Here is a 13934-nt window from a genome sequence, read left to right as displayed (position 1 = left end):
CCCACAGGTTGAGAACCACTGCCCTAGACTCAAGCCTGGACCAGTCCCACCATAGGATTGGCTTGTAAGCCTGCTGCGTGGCTCTTACCTGTGCTGTTGTCGATAACAAAGAGGTCACTGTGGGTGCCCAGGAGCTGATACGTGACTACGGCATACACGTCTTCATCAGCATCCAGGGCCAGGATAGGCCCATTGAGCACGGTGAGGGGTGTCCCTGAGCCAGAGGAGAGGAGTCACCAAGGGCCTGCCTGGTCCCCGCCCTCCCCCCTCCCTGTCCGTGTCCCCATGACTATGGCTGACGATGGATGAGAGGGGAGGGCGGGGAGGTGGGCAGGGAGGGGTTAGGGAGGCCCTGGGGTGGGCCTGCGGCAGCCTTGGCAGACTAAACGCAGATGCCTGGGAGCGGCCTCAAAGCTCTGCTGGGGAGAAAACACAAGAGTGGTGAGCAAGCCCCTCTGGCCTGCCTGGAGCTATGCCTGCTTCCCAGCAGCCTTTGAGGCTAGCCACTCCGCTGGAGGATCTAGGGGGCTCCCTGGAATCCCCTCTGTGTGAGTGTGTTGTCTATCCACATACATGTAGGCACTGCTCTGTTATAAAGTCTGACCGTACATGGCTTTATAATACACGCTCGTGTATGTATGTGTGTGGCCTCTGAGATCACGTGGTAGCGATTGCGTGCACACAAGGCACGTTCAAGTTTGGGATGCTCTGGCCATGCCCTCATCTATGTGTCCGTCTCTGTTGCCAGGGCAGGGAGTACATCATAGGGCCACCCACGTGCCTACATGTGTCTGTGCACACATGTAACTCCACACATCTGCCCTGATGTGGCAGTCAGTGTGCTGGTGAGGGCACCGATATACACACCAGCAGATATCAAAGTCAAATCCACACAGAGGTGACATCTGCCCAGAGACTGTACTATCTGGCTTATCTCTTTCTGAGTGAAAAAAATCAACATCTGGGGACTCAGGTGGGGGCAGAGAAGGGTGTGAGGACCCTCTGCAGGCCTCAGAGGGAGGTGAGGTTAATTAGTGTTGTGTAGGGGCAATGGCTGGGCAGCCTAACTGGCATACTTGAGCCCCTCTTCTAATGGCAGATCCCAGCAGTTCTACCCTGCAGGGCAGCAGGGCAGGGAAGATGTGCTCATCTCTGACCTGGACATTCTTTTTGCCTTGAACTCCTCTCTTGAGATTACAGTGGGACTGATTTCAGATCATCCCAGGCTGATCAATATCAATGACTACTCTTATCTCTCCCAAACAGACCTGTGGCCTCTGCAGCAGCCCTTCACCCCCAAGCCTCAGAGCTGCACTCTCCCTTCTGTACCCGCTGGGTTCCATGTTCAGCTATGTCATCAGGCACACAGTGCATCCCCAGCAACCTGAGGCCCCGGTGTGTCTGCCCTGATAACAGGAGCACCTACCAGCAGGAGAGTTCTCCATCACCTCGGCCTGGTACGTGCCCTCCGTGAAGAGGGGGTGGTTGTCGTTTTCATCCGCCAGAGAGACCAGCAGTAGGTCAAAATCCTGTGGAGGGCAGATGGGTGAGGAAGCTGGATGCTGTGCTATTGAAGGGGACCGCGCTCAGAGACAGGGATTGAGAACAGGGATGGAGGGGTCAAGGGCCATCTCTGCTGGCTGCTCACTGGGTGATCTTTGCAAGATACCATCCCCAGACTGGGTTGTCTCCACCTTCCTTCATCCACAAGAAGTTTAAGTCTTTTACGGGAGTGGTGTGTGGTGAGAGGGGGTACTTAGCCACACCGAGCTGCCTACGGATGGAGGAGTTTAGGTCGGAAGGTGAGTCTCGGCTTTGAGACCTGTCTGGTTGATGTTAGCCCAAGTTCACCCACACTCTCATATAAAGCTGCAGCTCAGACCATGTGTCCTCCTGGGGTCCCTGAATACGACTCTGCAGCCCTTGGATGGGGACACAGACAGTAGCCTGTGTGACAAAGCCCCAGGATGCACATCGGGGTAAGACAGCCCCGTAGAAACCTCATCAGACAAGTGACTCATTTTATTTAGGGAAATGAAGGGAACAAGAGTATTTTATCACTCTGTCAGCTGTTTCTCCTGTCCCCATGGCCCTCTTTTTACTGGCCCAACCAACTCCCCTCACCACAGCCAACACAACTGTCACCAGTGTGGACACAGCAGATCAACTTTCAGCACTTCCGTGAAATTTATAGAAATTAAAGTAGGTGTCATGGTGTGAATATGCTTGGCCCAGACAGTGGCACTATTAGGAGGTGTGGCCTTGTTGGAGTAGGTGTGTCACTGTGGACGTGAGCTTAAGACCTTCACCCTAGCTGCCTGGAAGCCAGTCTTCGGCTAGCAGCCTTCAGATGAAGATGTACAACTCTCAGCTCCTCCTGCACCATGCCTGCCTGCATGCTGCCATGTTCCCGCCTTGATGATAATGGACTGAACCTCTGAACCTGTAAGCCAGCCCCAATGAAATGTTGTCCTTATAAGAGTTGCCTTGGTCATGGTGTCTGTTCACAGCAGTAAAACCATAACTGAGACAGGAAGGGTCGTATAAGAAAGGGATCCCGGGGGCTGGTGAGATGGCTCAGTGGGTAAGAGCACTGACTGCTCTTCCAAAGGTCCTGAGTTCGGATCCCAGCAACCACATGGTGGCTCACAACCACGGGTTATGAGATTGGATGTCCTCTTCTGGGGCATCTGAAGACAGCTGCAGTAAATTACTGCAGGAGCAAGCGAGGCGGAGCGAGTGGGGCCGGCAGAGGTCCTGAGCTCAATAGCAGCTACACACACACACACACACACACACACACACACACACACACACGATGGCTCATGGCCATCTGTACAGCTATAGTGTACCCATACACATAAAATAAATAAAATAATTCTTTAAAAAAAAAAAAAGAAATGAAAAGAAAAGGCTCCTGGAGACAGCTGTCACCGGGACTGCTTCTGTGCCAACAGGGAACTCTACTCAAGAACAAAAAAGTACAGCTCCTTCTGATTGAACAGAGATGCAGAAATCCTCAGCCTAAGAAAGAGACACATCCAGGTGATGAGCAAAACCAAGTTGGTTTCGTTCCAGAGGTGACAGGATGGTTCAATATACACTAGCTATCAAAGGCAATTCATCACAGAAATGAACCCAGAGCCAGAAATCACACAGTCATCCCAACAGATACGGATCTGACAGGACCAGCACCACCTTCACAATAAAACCAGGCATCTCATCAAGAACACGAGGGGCTCACAAGGGACTGTAGGCAGAGGTGTGCATGGTATTTCCTTCATTGGTGTAGCCACTGATAAGTTGCTTGTGCTCTGTATATAGTCTAGATGGGGAAACTGAGGCATTTTAAAAAGCGGTGTGCCAACACAGCCACTTAGCTAGTCAGGAGCAGCTCTGAGGAAAGAGGCACAGGATCCTAGGCCAACACCAGGAGCAATAAGAACAGACCAACTCCAACTGGAGAGGGGCTGCAGGGCAGCACCCACTGCCTTTCAGTAAGGAGCCTGTGCGTTTGACATTGGAAGGATGATATAGCCCGCCCTTCCCCTTCAGGATCTCCAAGTGCAAGTCTAAGTCCTATGTGTGCACATACATCTGTGGTTTGGTGAGAAATGGTCATCTGGGATCCAACGGGTGTCGGCCCTGGGCTAGGCTCAGTACTGACTCGGGTGCGGATCAGCTCAAGCACATGCTGGTGGACAGAAGAACTGAGAGCTGAAGGCAGTGCTTGATGAGGCTAATGTGTGCTTATAAGCCTGCGGCAGGCTGCCACGAGTTCACCAGGGGAGGTGTGTGTGTGTGTGTGTGTGTGTGTGTGTGTGTGTGTATTTGAGTACCCATTCTCACTCTTACAACTCTCTCTCATACACACTTGGCTTCCCCTCCCCCACCCCCTATTCATCTCTCTTCCCTTCCCTACCTCTTTTTTGCCTGTCTGTTTTTGTTTGTTTGTTTGTTTGTTTTTTTTTTTTGAGACAGGGTTTCTCTGTGTAGCCCGGGCTGTCCTGGAACTCACTCTGTAGATCAGGCTGGCCTCGAACTCAGAAATCCTCCTGCCTCTGCCTCCCAAGTGCTGGGATTAAAGGCGTGCACCACCACCACCCGGCCCCTCCCCACCTCTTTTTACCCCATCCACCCTCAGTCTCTTGCAGCCTCACCTTCCTGGCTATGCGTGGGTTCTCTGGGTTATCCTTCACAGAAACAGTCAGTCTGTACTCTGGGATGCGCTCTCGGTCCAGGGGCCGGTTGACAGTGACGATCCCTGTCTGGGATGTGGCTGGCTGGTTAGATGAGCAGGTACTCCCCCCAAACCCCACCACACACCCCAGTTACCCATGCTCTGACCATAGTCCCTAGGTGGCTGGAAGTTCCCTTCCCCAAAGTACCTAACTGTTAAGGGTCAAAGGAGGGCACCAGGATCTTTCCAAGGAGATGGTAAATCGGTGATAACCAAATTCTGGGCAAACCTGAAAGAAGGGATCTTGGGTGTCAACAGTCTGCAGACACTCCAAGAGGCCAGGAGAGAAATTCAGGTGCACTTAAGTATGGCTCAAGCTATCTTACAGTTCGGGGTTCGCGTGTGTCCAGGAGAAGGCTTGGGGGAGTGGGTTAAAGGAGTGGTTGGTGGATACCAGAAAACAGCTGCTCAACAAAACCTGTGGGGGCTGGCTGACTGGGACTGGGTTCCTGCACTGAGCACTGAGCACCACAGTCCACATCAGCAGCACTGGATCAGGGCAACTGTGCTAGTTAGTGCACCCATAACCAAATGACTGGTTGATGGAAGCCAACTCAGTTGTTTCTTTTTTTTTGGTTTTTCGAGATAGGGTTTCTTTGTGTAGCCCTGGCTGTCCTGGAACTCACTCTGTAGACCAGGCTGGCCTCGAACTCAGAAATCCGCCTGCCTCTGCCTCCCAAGTGCTGGGATTAAAGGCATGCGCCACCACTGCCTGGCAACTCAGTTGTTTCTAAGGCCTCCCTCTGTTGTTAATTAAGGCGGATGGAGCTCCTCTGCGGGCTGGAATTCCCACAGCCTGTCTGGCTCTAGGGGCTGACTTATTCTGAGCAGATTTTTCATTATACTTGGTTGGTAGCTTTACTTTGTTTGTTGTTGTTGTTGTTGTTGTTGTTGTTGTTGTTGTTGGTTTTTTTAGACAGAGTCTCTTATGGCACGGGCTGACTTCGAACTATGGAGCCACGATGACCCGAACTCCTAATCCCTCTGCTACGTCTCAAGGGCTTGGATTTTAGAATACAACACTGCATCCAGCTTACGATTGCTTCTTTTGATTCAGGGTTTGTAGGAATTCCAGGCTGTAGGAACTCCCAGCAATCCCTTCTGCTCAGCCTTACAAAGGCTGGCTGGGAGTTGGGTATGCGCTACCACTCGTGGATTCTGATCTACTTTAGAACCGCTGCTGCTCATGCTATGGGGCCCACTTCTTCACTGCCACAGAGAACTCTGCCCCAGGCTAGAACCCGGAGCTCCTCTATGGGCCCCTGGTAGGAAGAGCTGGGAGCCCAGGGCAGATCTGACCCTACCGTGGCGTTGATGAAGAAGGCCCGTTCTCGGTTGCCGGCGGTGATGTTGAAGGTAAGCAGGGCATTGCAGCCGCTGTCAGCGTCGCTGGCCAGGACGTGGGCGACGAAGCTGGAGACAGGGCTGTTTTCACTGATGGTGACATTCATGGGAAGATTCAGCAGCACCGGGTCGTTGTCATTGATGTCCAGCACTCGGATTCCCACCAGCATCTGGGGGGAGGGAGAGCCAGGGGTGGATGTGACCGAAGAGGAGGGGACAGAGCCAAAGCCAAGGTAGCAAAGACATTGAGAGGGGCTGTGGAGGGAGAGGAAGGTAAAGAACGAAAAGAAGCCAAGCAGAAGGGGATGTGAGCGACGGGGTCTGAAGCAGGGGCAGAGGTCGGAAGGAAAGACAACCCTTTTGAGCCGGTATTATGAGGCGTGTACCCTGGAGAGCCAAGATTCCCCAAGGTTAGGTTTGAGAGGCACCTCTGGTTTCTCTGGGCTAACAGAGACAATGTTTGCAGGTGTTCCGTGTGCATCAAGAGATGCCAAGGAGCTAGGCCAGACTCACTGTGGAGCTGAGTGGCGGCACTCCCCTGTCTCGAGCACAGATGGTCAGGTTGTAGAAGGCAATGGTCTCCCGGTCCAGTTCGACATCCTTTCGGACCCTCAGCACACCCTCCACAGGAGAGATCACAAACTCCCCTGGAAGCCACCAGAACAGGCCCGAGTTAGTGGGTCCTGGCTTTGAGCTCCCTCCCTCCAGCTATCCTCGGGATTTCGGGAGCAGCTGAGGCATATGTCATCCTGGATCCTTTATGGACATAAAGGGCAAGTGGTAATTCCTGACCAATCAGCTTCCCTTACGGCCTCCAGCTGGCCAGAGGATGACGGAGGTGTGGTGGTTGTGTTAAAAAAAGGTAGGGGTGGGAAACCTTTGTTCCTATCCATCTTGAGGCAAAGTTTCACGTAGTCCAGGCTGGCCCTGAACTCCTTACCCTTACGCTTCCACATCCCAAGTGTTAGGATTCCAGCAATAAGCCATCGTCCCTGGGCTACGGGGCCCCCTCTCCCACATGGCACACCCTTCCTGACCGTTTGTGGTCAGAGACTTATGAATAAAGGCATTAGGCACTTTGGAAAGTGTGTTCTAGACAGGTAGAAAAAGAGCTCAGGGGGCTAAAGCAACCACTGGGCCATGTCACAGCCAAGTGTCACGCAACTGTCTATGCTGGCTGCCACCACTATAACCAAAGGAAAGCGCTGTGGCCTGTCCTCTGCTTTCTGCAAGCAACACCATCAGCCTAGCATAGCCATCTGTTTGCCTCTCCTCAAAGGTTCATATTTCCTTTTGATATGTGTTTCTGTTTTTTGTTTTTGTTTTTGTTTTTCGAGACAGGGTTTCTCTGTGTAGCCATGGCTGTCCTGGGACTCACTCTGTAGACCATTTCTGAGGCCTCAAACTCAGAAATCTGCCTGCCTCTGCCTCCTAAGTGCTGGGATTAAAGGTGTGTGCCACCACCGCCCAGCTTGATATGTGCTTTCTGACAGGGACAGAACTTCCTCTGTTGGGGTAGGGTCATGGCTGAGAAGTTGAAGTATGTGCCGTGCAAGAATGAGGACCAGAGTTTGATCCCCAGAAACCCATGTGAAGGCCAGGACATCATGTCCTCCCACCCGTAACTCCAACCCAGAAGGTGGAGACAGATGATGGGGTTTTAGTGAGAGACCCTGCCTCAGAGAGTAAGGTCTTGGAAGAGGGTAAGGATGATTCCTGGGATTAACTGCAGGCTTCTATATGCATGTAAACACACACACACACACACACACACACACACACACACACACAGGCACGCAAGCACCCATGCACAATGGAGAGGGGAAACCCCTCCCAGTTTCTTTGTCTAATCTCTGAATTCTTTGTCCAGTAGAGTTAAGAACCTGGAATCCTTGGGCTGAGCTAGATCTCAGCAGGCTGCCTCTAGTCTCCTGGCAAATGTGACTCCCTCCAGGTAGGAAGTCTCATGAGAAAAGAGAGTGCCTTAGGGCCGCCTCTACCATACAGGAGAGCCACTCCTGCGAGTGCCAGGCAGAAGGTTACCAGGATGAGGGACCCTGGCTGGGTCCTGCGCAGAGCCCCAGCTGGAACACAAGTGCCATCTTCCTGGCCTGTGGTCATCTGATTTCTTTACCCTGTGGCTCAGGTCTCCCCTGGACCCTGGTGAGGGCTAACATAAATCTAACTCTGACACAAGTGCCAGTGTCTAAGAACCTCAGGGTCACACACTCTGGCCTTCCCTGTGGCTCACGTTCTTTGGAACTTGAAGCTAGGAGCCGGAGAACAGTGTCCCCTGGGCTTGCAGCGTGTTCATGACAGAACTGAGACTTGAATCCCCTGGGGTTCAGAGGCTTTCTAGATAAAACCCCTCAGGGCTGATGGGGTAAAAGTTTGAGAGAGAGAAGATAAGACATGAGGGATGAGAGGATCCGGAGCCTTCAAATGGGAGCCTCTGCAAAGGAGAGAAGGCGCTGGGGGCTCTGGCGATCGGTAAGGAGGGGTCACGACGTCACCTCTGCCCATTTCTCCAGGATCTGAGCTGGGGAGAGAGTTCTCCCCTTTTTCTTGAGACAGGCTCTCGGGCTATAGCCCAGGTTGCTGTAGAATTTGGGGCAATCCTCCTGCCTCAGCCTCCTGAGTGCTGGGATACAAGTATGAACTCTCTCTGTTCCTCTTGGTACTTGGGGCCTAGGCCCAGAGTGAGGCACACAGCACAGAGGCTTGGCAAAGCTAGAGAGGCTCAGGCATCCCGGTGGCTTCTGTTGTCTGTCTCACATCCCTGGACCCTAACTCAGGTGCCCAGCTTTGGCCGCCACAGCTCCCATGCCCACCTGCAGCTGGGACTTCCCGCTAGCTCTTCCGCTCCCAGGCTCCCTAAGCACCCTGGCCCTCCCTGCTTAGGGGCGAGGAAGTTGTAGAGGCAGGATTTCCTGTGCCCTAGGCTCCAAGGCCTCCAAAGCTTGGGGATTCCCTTTCTTGGGGTTTCCCAGTCCTGTTGACACCCTGCTATGGTGCTGGCAAATGGCTCCCCTCCACAATGGCTTCCCTTCGACAGGGAAGACGTGATTACAATGGAAGGCTTGTAGGAGCAGGCGTGGAGTGGTGGTGGAACCCTGGCTGGTTACCCCCACCCCTTTACAATTAGTCTCTTCAGCAACTTCCCCTGGCCAGAACTCCTGATACCTTCCCACATCCCATCCCCTATAGCTAGAGACAGGAGGCCACAACCTTCAGTCCGGTTGTGCCTGGCCTACAACTGGATTTTCCCCAAGCCTGGCCTTGATTGTCCCATCTGGAAAATGGGCTCACAGGCGGGAGTTCCCTCCGCTTGAGCTGGTCACAAAGGAACTCTTGGTATGGGAGGGGTATCCTAAAAGATGCCCAGGCGCTTGGCCAGAATGGGTAGCTGGGAGGTCCGGAGAAGGAGGCAAGATTGGTGGCTAAAGCTCAAGTGGAGATGGCCTATTAACATCCCTGGCTTTCCTTTTCCCTCAGGAACTGCTGGGGTTGGCAGGTGCAATGGTCCTGAGGTCTGAGCATGCCTGGTAGGCTCGAGATGTTGCAGAAAGACTGTCTAGTGGGGATTTGAATAAGAGGACCATCCAGAGGAGTCAGCATTTACCAAGTAAGGTAGCGCCTCAGGGGCTTTGAGCGTGGGACAGATGGACGTGGCCTGACTGAAGTTTTAATGCATTCAACTGCTCTTCCTGTGCTTGGGGCTTTTCGGATGAGGGAAGGGAGCGGAGCAGGGAGGTCATGGGAGAGCGTAGCACAGACACTTGAGCTAGGGATTGGGTAGGTGACTGGGAGCAGGCCCTGCAGGCTCAGGCTGCAGCGACCTTTGTGCTGAGTGGTCTGGGTGCGTCCCTTTATCTGCGGATAAGAAACTGGTCCGAGGCAGAGATGAATCTGAGGGGTGGGGGTGAGAGAGAGCTTGAGCGTAAACCTGAGTCAACTCCTCATGTTGCTCCAAGCACCACTGTGGGTGTCTACCTCGCTCAGTAAATACCAAGACCTCTTGATGGCACTCCCTCTTTCTCCTCCTTCCCTTGGCTCAAGTTCCCATCAGACACAGGGCCTCCCCGCCCCCCCAATTCTATTATCCTACGAGGCATGCTTGGACCTCAGGACCTTTGTGTGCTTGCTGTTCTTTTTGCTCTTCCCCACCCCTCCATCTGGCTTGTGTCTCTTCTGCATCCTGTGACACGTGGGCAGCACACAGTAGGTCCTCAGCACATAGTAGGTCCTCACGAACAACCACAGAGTGATCAATTAGAAAGCAGGATATATATAAATATATATAAATATAAATATATATATAAATATATATATATATTTACAAATATCTGATGTACACTTTTGTTCTTAAAAAATCGGGGAGGCCTGGCACCCCAGAGTCCCAGAGACTAGTGGCTGCCACAGTCTCAGCTACTTCCCTATTATGGTTTTTTTGAAGGTCCCGCTGCTCCTCCCATCCCACGGGTCTTTTGGTTGACTCCCTAAGTCCTTGAAATTCCTGCTGTAGCTAACAGTGTCTTTTTTTTTTTTTTTAAAGATTTTACTTATTATTATAAATAAGTACACTGTAGCTGTCTTCAGATGCACCAGAAGAGGGCATCAGATCTCATTATGGGTAGTTGTGAGCCACCATGTGGTTGCTGGGATTTGAACTCATGACCTTTGCAAGAGCAGTTCTTGGGTGCTCTTACCTGCTGAGCCATCTCACCAGCCCGCTAACAGTGTCTTGAGAGAAAGTGTTTTTCTAGCCTCCAACCTCTGTGCTAGGCCGGCAGCCATGTAGGCTGCGTAGGCTTTTCGGTGTTTAAAGACAGCACCTCCCTGTGAAGCCAGCCTTGGCTGGCCTTGAACTCATACAGACCCACCTGCCTCTACCTCCTGAGTGCTGGAATTCAAGGCATGGAGCACCGTGCCTAGCTGTGTAGGCTTTGGTTGGGGGTCACTGAGGTGTTCAGAGGAGCTCAATGCTCCCTAGATGTACACCCTAGGTTCTGGGGTCCTGAGGTACAGGTGGTGGGGATCCTTGGTTTCTTTCAGCCAAAGACTTTTTCAAGTATGAGATGGGTGTTTCCTACCTATGCATAGAGAGAGCTATGGCCCTCAAAAACCACCAGCCCATGTCCCGGATTCCACAGTGATAAAGGCATGTAGGATTGAGACCCATAGAGGACAAGGCCACATGCCGGTGGATAGACTGCGTGAAGACCTGCCTCATCCCGGTCCCCAGCAGGTGAAGAGAGAGGTCCCTGGGCCACGCCTGCCACAATGCCAGCACAGGCCCCGCTTACCCAGTGGGTCTCCATCCACAACACTGTACTCCACCTGCCCATTGGGGCCGGAGTCCCGGTCGTGGGCCAGGAATGTCCACACTCTGGGCCCTGGCTGCCCCTCGGTGACGTCGAATGGTCCTTCGTAGTCCCGAGGGAAAGTGGGCGCGTTGTCATTGATGTCGTTCACATTCACGAGCACCTGAGACAGTGAACGGCTTAGCCAGGATTGGAACCAGATGCCCGGAGTTCAGCAACCGCACCTTGTACTGGACCTGGTGCTGGCACCCAGCGTCATGAGGTGGGAGGGCATTTAAGCTGTGCATGTGCCTGAGCGCTGGTCCAAGTCCCCCCAACATACACCTTTGTGTGTGCTCTGTGTGTATATCTGTGTGTGTGTAGGTGTCTCTCTGTGTGTGTATGTGTCTCTGTAATTGTGTGTATATGTATGTTTGTGTGTCTCTCTGTGTGCATGTGTCTATGTGTGTGTGTGTGTGTGTGTGTGTGTGTGTATGGTACTGGGGATTGAACTCATGACCTTGCACATGATAGGCAAGTACTCTACAACTGACCTTCACCCAAGTTCCTCCTACCCTCTTTGACACAGGGTCTTCCTACATAGCCTGAGCTGATCTTGAACCTCGAATCCTTGCCCTCCCTCCACAAGCCCCCTCCCCACCCCCAGTCTCTACTTTCTGTGTGTCTTTACGGACACAACTGATTAACAAGACCACCATCTTGTGGCTAACTCATCTTTATATTCTGGTCATGTTGTGTGGACCCATTTGCTCCTCCTCTATCCTGAACCAAAGTTTTCATTTATGAGGAAACAGAAGTTCGAGGAGGTTAAGTGATTTTTCCAGAGTCACATAGCCAGGAAATGAAAGAGCTGGGATCTGAATCACTGTTCATTTGACCAGAAGGCGTGCTTTTCCCATGAAGGGGAAAAAGGCAGGGCTTTACACTCATCTGCTCGACACAGTCCCAGAGAAGCTCAGTGACATCTTCAAACTAACACAGCAAGTCTGGAGGAGCTGCTGAGATAAACAGGAGCCCTTGCCTGCAGCTATTTCCTCCCAACAGGAATTTCCCTTTTCCTTTCCCTTCCTTCCAAATACCAGGAAGCCTCCTGGGTATTTGTTTACCTTCACCACTGCATTGGGGATGTATTCCACTTACTGTGGTAGTAGAGGTGAGGCGGTGGGACAAGATGGGACACTGGTCCGTGGCAGTGACAATCAGGGTATAGCGGCCATGACTGATCTCATAGTCTAGTTCTTTGGCAGCAGTAATGACACCCTGGGGACACAGAAAGTTCAAGGGGAGAGGATGATGACATAACTCTATGGTTATACCAGATGGACTCTGACATCCTAGCCACAAATGCTGTGTCTGTGCCCATGACAGACATCATTAATCGATCCCAGCACCACTGAAGGCAGATAGATCCTATCCACGAAAGTTTTCTGTCCCCTCTCCCCCTGTCACTGGGTACTCCAGGTTTCCTTCTGGGCTCTGTGTTTGCTCCTTATACCCTCTGATAATCACAAAACTTCCCACCACGCCCTGAAGTGGGGTTGCCCCCTCTCTGCTCCCAGCTGCTGACCGTGTGCTTGTTGATTCGGAAGGTATTGATGATGTTGCCTGCCACGATGGCATAGGTGACAGTGCCGTTTGGCCCCTCATCCAGGTCCAGTGCCTGGACGGTGATGAGGCTGGCGTTGACTGTGTCTGGGCCCTCATCCAGCACCACCTCATAATGTGGCTGCTGGAACACAGGAGCGTTGTCATTCTCGTCCACGATAGTCACGTACACGTGAGTGGTGGCCTGGAGAGAAGAACGTGGTCAGATGTCTTGGTCAGGAGGCCAGAGGGATCAAGGTTGACTCTGCCTCCTGTTTTTTTTTCCTGGATTAAACTCACTCGGTGTGATCCAGTGTAGGAACCCATATAGGGAAGAAAAGAGGAGAGAATGGGTTGGGGAGGAAGTCACAGGTTGGTGTGATAATGTGCAGAGGCTTTGTTAACATCAAGTCAGGCAACTATTTAGGGCCAGGTTGGCACATGTATCATCATTTCTATGTCTATGCTTATGGCAGATATCACCAATCAATCATGACACTGCAGACATCACCAATCAGTCACAACACTGCTGAGGCCAGATACAAGCTTTGTCAGCACAGTGACCCAATGATTAAAACTGGCATAGAGAGCTAGCTATGGTGTCAAACACCTACAATTCCAACAATTGGGAGACAGAGGCAAGAGGACTGCTATAATTTCAAGGCCACTTTAGCCTACCTAGTAGGACTGAGTTCAGTCATGATTACATAGGGAGATACCGTTTCAAAGAAATTAACCCTGCAAACCCTCCAGGCACACAGGATGAACTCCAGTACCCCACCCCCCACCCCCATTCAGAGAACTTCCAGATAAGTTTATAAAAGGCAAGAACATGAGGTCTTCAGCCCAAGGTGTAACTAATGATAATAATGAAAACACATTTATAGTACTTTAATGGCAGACATTGGGCTTAGGTGACTTCATGGTTAGAATCTGTTGACCTCTGAAAAGGTCAGATCCCTTGGGCATGACTACTGTAAGAAGTCTCTGTGGTTCTGTGGTTGACTATGTCTAGCTGATGCTTGGGACTATCATCAGACCGTGAACCATACTCAGCCAGTCACAACTCGGGAACATTTTGCAGATGGCTGACTGGCTCTACAGAACCAGGCGGGCAATGTAAAGATGGCCGCCCTGTGTGTTGGTATTCTGTGTTCCCTGGCTTCTATTTCTCTAGCTTCTGCCTGGGAGGCTGCTCCCGTGGCTCACCCTGCCTACGACCATTGCTGTCTGCCTTCCAGAGTTGGCCAGTGGGGGTTTGTGGAAGAAGACAGGAGTGAGGATGAAGGGAAGGGGGCAGCCTCCTTTCACCCTTCCACTGTCCTGGTTGGGGGGGTCTCCTGCTTGGGACCCTTCAAATTCTAGCTCTTTCTGGGATCCAATAATGTCACCTTCTTTATGATTGCTAGTATTGATCTATGTCTTTTTTTTTTTTTTTTTTT

General features: G+C 51.9%; 1 protein-coding gene across 9 annotated transcripts in view; it reads right to left on the bottom strand.

Moving 5' to 3' along the window:
* Window positions 1–13934, bottom strand: part of Cdh23 (cadherin related 23) — a 402933-nt gene that overhangs the window by 24117 nt on the left and 364882 nt on the right. For 8 of the 9 annotated variants that reach the window (XM_031347990.1, XM_031348002.1, XM_031347991.1 and 5 more), the window contains 8 exons: window positions 12476–12697; window positions 12049–12168; window positions 10891–11071; window positions 6098–6231; window positions 5545–5754; window positions 4161–4268; window positions 1427–1529; window positions 89–214 (listed from right to left, as the gene is read on the bottom strand). In XM_031347990.1, coding sequence (XP_031203850.1) covers window positions 89–214; window positions 1427–1529; window positions 4161–4268; window positions 5545–5754; window positions 6098–6231; window positions 10891–11071; window positions 12049–12168; window positions 12476–12697 — 1204 coding nt within the window. The remainder of the gene's footprint in view (window positions 1–88; window positions 215–1426; window positions 1530–4160; window positions 4269–5544; window positions 5755–6097; window positions 6232–10890; window positions 11072–12048; window positions 12169–12475; window positions 12698–13934) is intronic. The other variant, XM_031347992.1, reaches the window with a different exon arrangement.

This window comes from Mastomys coucha, unplaced genomic scaffold, assembly GCF_008632895.1.
Source record: "Mastomys coucha isolate ucsf_1 unplaced genomic scaffold, UCSF_Mcou_1 pScaffold3, whole genome shotgun sequence".
NCBI classification, from domain to species: domain Eukaryota; kingdom Metazoa; phylum Chordata; class Mammalia; order Rodentia; family Muridae; genus Mastomys; species Mastomys coucha.
This window is presented reverse-complemented; position numbering and strand designations above follow the sequence as displayed.